This window comes from Aythya fuligula, chromosome 4, assembly GCF_009819795.1.
Source record: "Aythya fuligula isolate bAytFul2 chromosome 4, bAytFul2.pri, whole genome shotgun sequence".
Lineage (NCBI taxonomy): Eukaryota > Metazoa > Chordata > Aves > Anseriformes > Anatidae > Aythya > Aythya fuligula.
Genome location: NC_045562.1, coordinates 67586327 through 67596279, shown reverse-complemented (window position 1 = coordinate 67596279; position 9953 = coordinate 67586327). Strand labels below are relative to the sequence as shown.

The 9953-nt window shown below is 37.1% G+C and overlaps 1 protein-coding gene across 13 annotated transcripts in view; it reads left to right on the top strand.

Annotated features, from left to right (window-relative positions):
* Positions 1-510: 510 nt before the first annotated feature.
* Positions 511-9953, top strand: part of ADD1 (adducin 1) — a 30834-nt gene continuing 21391 nt past the window's right edge. For all 13 annotated transcript variants that reach the window (XM_032186653.1, XM_032186651.1, XM_032186650.1 and 10 more), the window contains exons 1-8: positions 511-723; positions 1931-2093; positions 3162-3313; positions 6266-6346; positions 7165-7314; positions 8428-8571; positions 8720-8818; positions 9172-9348. In XM_032186653.1, the coding sequence (XP_032042544.1) occupies positions 529-723; positions 1931-2093; positions 3162-3313; positions 6266-6346; positions 7165-7314; positions 8428-8571; positions 8720-8818; positions 9172-9348 (1161 nt within the window). In that variant the 5' untranslated portion in view covers positions 511-528. The remainder of the gene's footprint in view (positions 724-1930; positions 2094-3161; positions 3314-6265; positions 6347-7164; positions 7315-8427; positions 8572-8719; positions 8819-9171; positions 9349-9953) is intronic.

Below are 9953 nucleotides of genomic sequence, written 5' to 3'. Positions count from 1 at the left end.
ATGTTTTGGTGCTGTTGATTCTTCATATTAATGAGCGTATGTAATACCCTATTTTTGGTAACAATTTAAATTCCAGTTTATACAATATCCATATGACTTTATATACTAAAAAGTGATAGTGAGTTTAGACATCATGTGTTATCTCAGACTGTGACAAGATTTGAAAGACTTGCATACTTGTGAAAACTCAAGCTTTGGAGATAGCTTAAAGAACTGGGAGCCGTTTAAATGGGAGATCTAGTAGTGGTCTCGTGTAGCATGTATATGTGTACTATATTTGGCTTTGTATATATGTTAGCCTACTTTTCTTGTTGTTTATCTTAAAATCTTTTTCTTTAAAATACAGATATCCAACCACACAGACTTGGCTTTCATGTTTGGGAGGCTGTGCTAATTTTAGGTGGATTTGAACTTTTACCCAAAAACAAGAACACATATGAAGTTCTTAATAAAAGTTCTTTATAATTTATTTGTTTCATTTACTTTTCTTCTTTGATCCCCCCTTCATAGGTTCCATAAAATTGTACTATGAATGGTGATTCTGGTGCAGCGGTGGTGACTTCACCACCTCCGACAACAGCCCCTCATAAAGAGAGGTATTTTGATCGAGTTGATGAAAATAATCCAGATTACTTGAGAGAGAGAAATATGGCACCCGACCTTCGCCAGGACTTTAACATGATGGAACAGAAGAAGAGAGTCTCCATGATTCTTCAAAGCCCAGTAAGAAAAGAAAACGCACATCTTTTTAAAGCAATAAATTTATTATATCTGTTGTTTTAATATCTCTAAAACTGGAGAAGTTTGTTCTCTTAGACCTGAGTTACTTTAGAGGAAAGGCTAATCAGAAAAAAGTATATGTAGCCTGATTTTCTCACGTTATCTGGTTGAATGTCTACACGTGAAGCAGCTTCACAGACTTGCTTTCAAAATTTTGTGTATAATCAATCAGTCAACACTTTTTCATACCATCCATCTAGTCCTAGTAAGACACTTTCTCATTTTTTGTATTTTAACATTTATGTAAGCATTTAAATTAAGTAACTCTTCCAGGAGTAACTTGTACAGGGCAGGTCTGCCCTACGTTCAGTTTTTTTTGTTATTTTGATATGTGAAATATTAAGCTTCCCTTCCAGAAAAGGTGCGCAATAATCAGTGAATGATTAAATTTTACTATTAAAGATGTTTTCCTCCTGGAGAGTGCACAAAACAAAACTGTTCTCATTAGATTTGTTCCTTTTGTGGTAACCGATGGGTAACTTTAGATACAAAGCGCTTTGTGACATGTCTTTGCTAAGAGTAGGGATGTAGTGCTATATTTACTGGTTTTCATGTGAAACCAACCCCTTTTATTTAGATTCATGTAACTATTGGCATACTTTTAATAAAAACTCCAGTATTTTTGTCAAAAGCAGTGTTGTGTACTAGCCATGGTAAAAATGTTGTTTTCCTTCTGCCAAAGGTAAACAAAAACAAGAAGTTAGAAAAGAAGTAAACAGACCCCTAGTTTAAGCATAGTTTTAAAATCTAGTGGCTACTCCTGTGTGTTTCTGGATACCTCCTTGGCTCTTAGTTCCCTCAGAGTCATGCTAATATTTTTTTCTTCTCTTTCCTGGTTCAGCTACTTTTCCATTCAGGTTTTGTGTTCTTTTAAGTCAATGGTACATCTTTCTCCGTCTTCCAGAAATCCATATTAATAGGTTCAATGAGAGAGAATACTGACATTTCCATTTACAGAAAGAGTTACTCCTGTCACTGGGGCTCCAGACAGCAGCAGTTGCAAGTAACAGCGTGTACCCAGTAGTACTGCACTGAACTGCTTTGGAGAAAAGAGATAGCACACTTCCATTGAAGTGTTAAAAAGAAGCTCTGTATGAAAGGTTGAAGTTCATTCATGCTTGCTTTACAATATGACATGTCCTGTTGCCAGGCTTTTTGTGAAGAATTGGAATCCATGATCCAGGAACAATTTAAGAAGGGGAAGAATCCAACGGGTTTATTGGCTTTACAGCAGATTGCAGATTTTATGACAACGAATGTGCCAAATGTCTACCCAGCAGCACCACAAGGCGGAATGGCTGCGTTAAACATGAGTGAGTGCACCTAAACATATAATAGAGTTCTCTTGTTTGAAAGGCTTAAAATGAAGACAGTGTGAATGCAATGAAATGTGCTGTGAAGTTTAATAATATCCTGTCCACTTAAGGGAGCATTGCAGACAGAAAATGAATTGATTAGTTACTAAATGACATTGATATGCAGTGGGATTCATGTATATAATTCATATCAAAAGCCACATCAAGTAAAATGCCTTAATTGAAAGGTAAGCCTGATAGTGAGCACTAGTTGAAAACTTAAACATTTTACAATCCATTTGGTAAACATTATACAGGAAAATTAAACTCATTAATAGCAACAGCGAAGGTCTTTAGAAACTAATTATTTTTTGTCACTGAAATATTGTTTGCAGCTTTCCTTTGCAAAGTGAAGCTATAGACAAGAAACATCGGCAAGCATAATAAAAAACTAGGTGTGAAAATGCTTGTGTGCACAGGTTTTGTCTTAGAATAATATAAATCCCTGCCTGTGCTCCAGAGGTAATCTGTAGTTCAGACTGTAGCATGGCAGATTCTACTCTGTCACAGCTACTCTAAATCACATTTTTCAGTGGACTGTAACTAGATCTACAGAATTTGTAATGCTTTACCATAATCTTCCTCCTCTGTTTAGCCTGTACTTATTGTTTCTTAATTAAATGAATTGTTGTGCATCTTGTTATATGAACAGTTCTCCCTTTCAGGAATACAAAATCATATCTCAAAGTGGAGTATTTGGGGTTACACTTTTCTGTTATTAGTGGAAAGTTGCATTTTATAGACAATTATGAGTTTTGAGAGGGGGGAAAAACTGCTGAGAACTCATTGTCACCTTAGCACTAATGAATATTAGGGAAGGAAATGTGCTGACTCTATCCAAGATTGTGTCAGAGACTATAGTTTCATGTCATGTGCATTATGATGTTATAGTAATTAAAGTTTGCTGTACATTTCTTAGACTAACATGTTGATACGATCTAGTAAGAAAAGTCCACTATGACAGTGATAGGTTTCAACTGCTGTTGTACACAACTGCCTTGTGCTTTCTTCCCATCTCCTTTTCAGGTCTTGGCATGGTGACGCCAGTGAATGATCTGAGGGGCTCTGATTCCATTGCTTATGAAAAAGGGGAGAAGTTATTACGATGTAAATTGGCAGCTTTCTACAGATTAGCAGATCTCTTTGGCTGGTCTCAGCTCATTTACAATCACATAACAGTGAGTATTGAATCAACAGATAACTGAACCAATTGTTTTAATGTGCAAGTGAGTTGCTTCCCTCCCTCATCTGTCATTGTCTCTTTGTGTGGAAGAGGAGCAAAGTGGTACTGAAAGCAGTATAATAGTGAAGAGATTTAGTCTTGGCATCTCAAGAACAAGAACTAAAACAGCTTGGATATCGGCTACCATAGCCTGAATAGCCTTAAGAGTGTGCATGGAAGTTCTTACGATGAAACCTAAGGCTTCTGAAAGACTTAATCTCGTAGTATCTTAAATGTTTTGAATAATGATATGTATTATTCTGCAAGGTAATGTCTTCATCTTCTTACTAAGTACTAAAATATCTTTTCACTAGTCATACAGTTCAATTTTACCGAAAATTCTCTACTGACCTTTTTGAAAAAGAAACCATTAGTATTTCTGAACATGAGCGGACTGTTTAGCTTCATGCTGTGTGCCAACAATTTTCTTTGTGACTGAGTAATCGCTGGCATCCATAATAAGAATGACAAGGAGGTCAAATCAAGGAGGTTTTATGTGCCAGAAGAATGATCAACATGAGTCTCATGAGTGAAGTCACAGCTGTGGTGTGCAACCCAGTCGATTGTTTCCCTAACAGAGCTGAATTGTGTATTTTACATAGCAGAGGTTGTCCTTGATGCATTTTCCTTTTTTTGGTGCAATCTGAATGAAAAATGGTAATTTCATTATTACTGCTTTTTGAGATTTCAAGGTATATTACCCGTGAACTGATGAAGATTGTAAATGATATGGGTAGGCACGAGATGAGGGCAATGTTGTTTAGACCATTTGGTTACTTCAGTAGGGGAATGTATCCAACATAGTGATTCTTGTAAACAACTCTGTGCCACCCCCTGATTTTTCATACGTGACAGGAGAATTGATTTTGTCAGACACATTAATGCGGTAAAAAGACTTCCAAGCAAGCAGGCTTGGAGATGGCTTTCTAGTGTCACATTCACACCTGGGAGGATGGGGTCAGAGCCATGTGCCTAGAGGCCTGGGCAGGGGGGCAGCACAGGCTAGTTAGATGATCTGTTACCAGCTGAGATGGAAGACAGAACACTAGGAGTATGAGACGTTGAAAGTATTTTAGATAGCTTTTGAAGGGCAAAGTGGTGTTGGAAAGTTTTTGGAGGTGTTTTGTCACCAGCAATCACAAGTCATAGTTCAACTTTTCCTTTACAGACTCCTCCAATGAATAGCATCCTGAAAGGTGACTAAGAGCTGTAATTTACCTTCAGAAGTTGATGTGGAACAAGGTTGTTGTATTTACAAAATAGTCTCACCTTTGTTCTGTATACACGTACATTTAATGGTATTGTGGAAGTAAGGCACTCCTTAGAGTGGGGCAGATATTATTGCTTCATGCAGAGCTGGATTTTGACTCCAGGTCTTCTTTTTTCTTTTATTTTTCTTTGAATGGACGCTCTAATTACTAGGTGATTGCATTTAAGTTGAAAGCCATCAGTGTGTATCTTTTTTTATTATCTGAGATACAACAGCCTTCTGTGAGGGTTGTGACCCTGTGTGTTACAGGGGGAAAGAACTGTGAGGATATGAGAGCACACACCAATCTGGGCATATCAGGGAGCTGGGTGGAGTATCTTTGCTTCTCTGGATCCTTATCAATCACTGGCAGTGGCTGTGTGTGGAATTGTTCAGACTGGTGCAGTCCTGACACAGAAGCAGAATTACAGAGCGTCAAGAGCTTTCATGTCAAATGAAGCAATGTATTGTAAGCTTGGATGCCTCCAGGGTTAGGCAGAATTTGAGATTATGGGTTAGCAGAATGTACTTCATTCACTGAGTCTTGGTTAGCTGTGAGGGCACAAGCAGTTCCTGGATCTAATCTGAAAGTTAGGTGGTTGGTGATATGCTGCCTGTTGGTCTTACATTCAGGCTTTCTTGTTAGCTTTCAGAGCATTTGAGTAAAACCTGTTTTTTTGCTGTGTGTAATTAAGTAAAAGATTTTTTTTAGATCACTTACAGTTCTGTAATGGAGAACTGTTTTGGTGATTCATAAAAGTACAGGTTAACCTGAACCTGCCATAGCATGCAGCCTTAAACAGAACCAGCACGTTACCAGCTTGTCAAAATGAAAACAAATTTGTGCTTGAAGCTTCTAGATTAATGATCAACAATTTATTTAAAAAATCTTTTTTCTCTGGTGGAACTATATGTAGCTAGTGTTGCAAGTAGTAGAAGACCTGAGTGAGCGTAAAGTAGGTGCATGTTGGGGAAGGGAAAACTTGGGGGTTGGACCAAATGACCTCCAGAAGTTCCTTCTGACTTCAATCATTGTGAAATCTTTTTTTTTTAAGTTGGGAGGTTCCTAAAATTGTCCAGTAGTTCTTATTGTACTGTCGTGAAACTGATGCATTCCAAGCTGTGAATATTTTGAAGTCAGAATTATTTTTGTATTACAAACTCACAGATATCTCACGTGGCACCAAGGTCAGTGATGAAATCCTACTCAGAATCAAGGTGTTTGAGATTTGTGGGCCAAATTCTTAAATTTTCTCACTTCTATTTCATACCTTCTATTTTACTAGAATATAAATACAGTTGGAGTAGAAACTTACTCCTCTTAGAAAAAAAACACAAACTTTTTTGCATTTATCATACAGCATAATTCCTTTTATCAGGAACAATCTAGTTGTCCTTTCCACAGGATGTAAGCATTTACCAATCTTCCACCAATCTGAAGGACTCTGGCATCTGGTTCTATTCAACATGGGTTAATTAAGTGTGCCGTATGTTGATTATCTGTTGTGACATACGTGAAAGTTGAATTGCTTATGCTATGGGCACACTTACCCATTCCATATTCAAGAACTGGAAGGAATTTTTGTGGTTTTGGGCCTTATCACATGCTTTAATAAACTATTTGTAATAACTTAGCTTTTACTCATCTTTTATCCTTAGGCCAGAGTAAATTCTGAGCAGGAACACTTCCTCATTGTACCTTTTGGACTCCTTTACAGTGAAGTGACTGCCTCCAGTCTGGTAAGCAATTACTATTTTTCACAACTGTAAAATACACAGAACAGATTCAGCTATTTGTATTTGTAGCTGTTTAAGTTCAATCCCAGCAAGTACCTTACTTTGTTTGTTACCTGTGTGAAATAGCTTTATTGAACATGATTGATTTTGGTACAGCTGAGGCATCTAAGGGAGATTTCTTTCCCCATGTTCACCACCAGGTGTCCTGCAGTTGATCTAGCTGTAAACAGGAGCCAACTCACTGGGGTAGCTAACCACATTGTACCCTTGAAAGCTATTGCCTGCTGGGTAAAGTTTGTTGAGGGAAGCAACATATGTTTCAGACATAAATGCTTGTTACAATTTGAAGATACTGTGTCAGATGCCTAATTCAGTTGTCATTTAATGATATAAGTAGTCAAGAGTGTAGATAAAGTGTCTTTTTGAGACAGTGGTAGCAGCTGAAGACACTACTCCAGTAACTGCTTGCTCATGGGAAGCATTTTGTGAGCCTTTTTCTTCTTTACTTGCTGCTAAAGGCAACTTGAGTTAATGTGGTTGACTTCTTGGTTTGAATCAAAATGGAAGCTTTCAAACTATTCTTTTGCTCTGGCAAAAAAAAAAAAAAAAAAAAAAAGGGTAGCAGTAAGGTGAAGCAGGTGCAGAGTAGTAACATTTCAAACTTCAACCTCAAGCCAGGGACCTAGTCACCTGCCTACAGCCCTCCCATGCACGTTTTGACACCTGTTAAAATAACACTTTTAGAATATCAGTGGTAGATGATGAATTAAGTCAGATTTTTGATGATTTTGATTTATTAAACTATTTTCTTTCACTTCCAGGTTAAAATCAATATACAGGGAGATGTAGTTGATCGTGGGAGCACTAACCTGGGAGTAAACCAAGCTGGTTTTACTTTGCACTCTGCGATTTATGCAGCTCGACCTGATGTTAAATGCATTGTTCATATTCACACTCCAGCAGGGGCAGCGGTAAGCACGCTGTTTTGTTTGTGATCAGTTTCCCCACACACACCCAAACTGGAAAATAGGTGGGTCCCCGTTAATCATAGTTTTGCTTCCTTTTTGAAGGGCACGAAGCCTCTACTCCTGTCTTCAAATATGTGGCTAAATCAGTCAGATTTTCCTTATTCATTTGTTACACAAATGGTCAGACAAATATATTGAGCTCTGTAATTGGAAAGCACAAATATTGTGTTTGTGTGTCCTTTACCACAAAAGACCCTGTATTTTGACACTACATCATAAGATCTTTAACCTGCTTCATGTTGTTTTTGTAAAGCACAATTTATCAAAGTTTTCTTGAATATTTCAGTTTTTTCATGTGATCTGAGTACAAAAAGCTCTGGTAGCACAACTTCAGGTAGGTTATAACATTCCCTTAAAAATGTTGTAGATGCACAGATGGATAAACTCAAATGTTTTTTAAAACAGATATTACTCATAGGAGAGAAACTGGTTAGAAATCAATTCTGCCTCTTTGAAATTTTTTGAGTCATTTGGTCACTAAGTGTCACAGATACTTTAAAGTTGTCGTTTTCATTTATTTTTAACTGATTAACAGCAGTGATGCAACCATTTTGAGACTGAGATTGCTAAAATTGTCAGGTATAACAGTCTAGCAGTGTTCCTTAATTTTAGTAGTGCTGCAGAGTTCCCTGTGTGTGTTGTAGTTTGTCACTCGACCCTTTGTTTTTGAGGAGAAAAACAAAAATCACTGACTGGAATGAAAGGAATGACAGATGCAAAAATGCAATTGATTGTATTTTTTTTTTAACACTGAGTATTTTCACATTTATTGTTCATGTCATGTAAAAGCAGCTGTGTTGAGTCAGACCCAAGATCAATGAGACTTTTGTACCCAATCTGGAAGTTGTAAAATAAATAAATAAAAATAAGTAAATAAAAGCTTTTGCTTTAGGGAGCCATCTAGAGTGGTCTTATACTTGCATATCAATATGTTGAAATGTATTATCTCTATATAGCTATCTGTCTATCTATAGTATTCCAGATGTGTACCTTTTGCAGTTTTGGGTTTTTTGCCCTCTTGCAAGAAATTAAGTTAGTTGTGTTAATATTCCTCAGGTTTCTGCAATGAAGTGTGGTCTGTTGCCGATTTCACCTGAAGCACTTTCTCTAGGGGACGTAGCTTATCATGACTACCATGGTATTTTAGTGGATGATGAAGAAAAGGTGGTTATTCAGAAAAACTTGGGACCGAAAAGCAAGGTCAGTAGTTACAGCTAGAATTAAAGACAAGTGTGGGAGGGAAGGGAGCTATGGTCTTTAATCAGGAGCAAGATGAAATGGATCCATATTTAATTCACTGAAAATACTTGCATTATTGCTGTTAACCTTCTTTGCAATGCCTCTCTAGGTCCTTATTCTCAGAAACCATGGCTTAGTATCCGTTGGAGAGACTGTGGAGGAGGCTTTCTACTATATTCATAACCTAGTGCTTGCCTGTGAGATTCAAGTAAGAACTTTAGTATGATTGTATAACCTTTGAACAGATTAACAGTTCTGTGCTTTACTGGTTAAACTATTGATCTAAACTAATGTGGTGATTTGTGAAATCGTTATATTACATGAGGACATCCAAAATGGTGGCTTAACCAGCAGTATTCCAATACTGAATTAGAACCATTGATTTGATATAAGCTGCCTGTTAAAAATAGAAGTGCTTTGAAAGCCTTAAGGCAACTTTGGTACAAACAAGTATGTTGATTTATTTAGCTTTAAAATTAACTATTTTTTTTTTCTAGTTTGATTTCTTTTTCCCCTTCTCTTCCTCTCAAGAAACTAAAAGTTGACTGTATTGTTTTTAAGGTACGTACTCTGGCCAGTGCAGGTGGACCTGACAACCTAGTGTTATTAGATCCTGGAAAGTATAAAGCCAAGTCTCGTTCCCCTGAGTCTCCAGCAGGTGAGGGTTCTGTATCCCATCCAAAATGGCAGATTGGCGAACAGGAATTTGAAGCTCTTATGCGAATGCTCGATAATCTGGTAAGGCAGACGTTGTTGTCTAATTGTTTCAAATGACAATGTATAAAATACTTTAAAAAGCTGCAGTAAAGACATTAGTAAAGAATGGGCTGTAGTTAGTTAGGATTGTTTATACAGCCTGCAGCCTGTTCCTTCCCAAAGATTAAGGGCTGCCAGAAAAGAAAATAACATCTAAACTAAGCATCTAAAGAATGCTTCAGGTGTTTTTGTGAAGGACAATCTCTGACTTTCTTGTTTATTCATAATCTGAATTTTTTTGTGTATTCATAATCAGTGAGATCAGAGGGATCTTTGTATGATTTAGCACTTCAGATGAAAGTATTGTAGTGCTTCCTACTCCTTGGTCTGTTCCCTCCCTTCTGTTCCCACCTCCTCCCCAAATGTGTAAAAACAATGTTAATGTTTTGTCAGGTGCTGGATCCAGCATAATAAAACTTTTTACTTAATAAGATGCTGCTAGATCCTAGAAGAACCCAAGAAACAGACTTAAAATCAAACAAAACAAACAAAAATACACAAAAACTTCAGATAAATGGTTTTAGCAAAATCATAGTTGTAATGAATGACCAACAATATTTGCTCTCCAGCTTTGATGGGAAAGATGA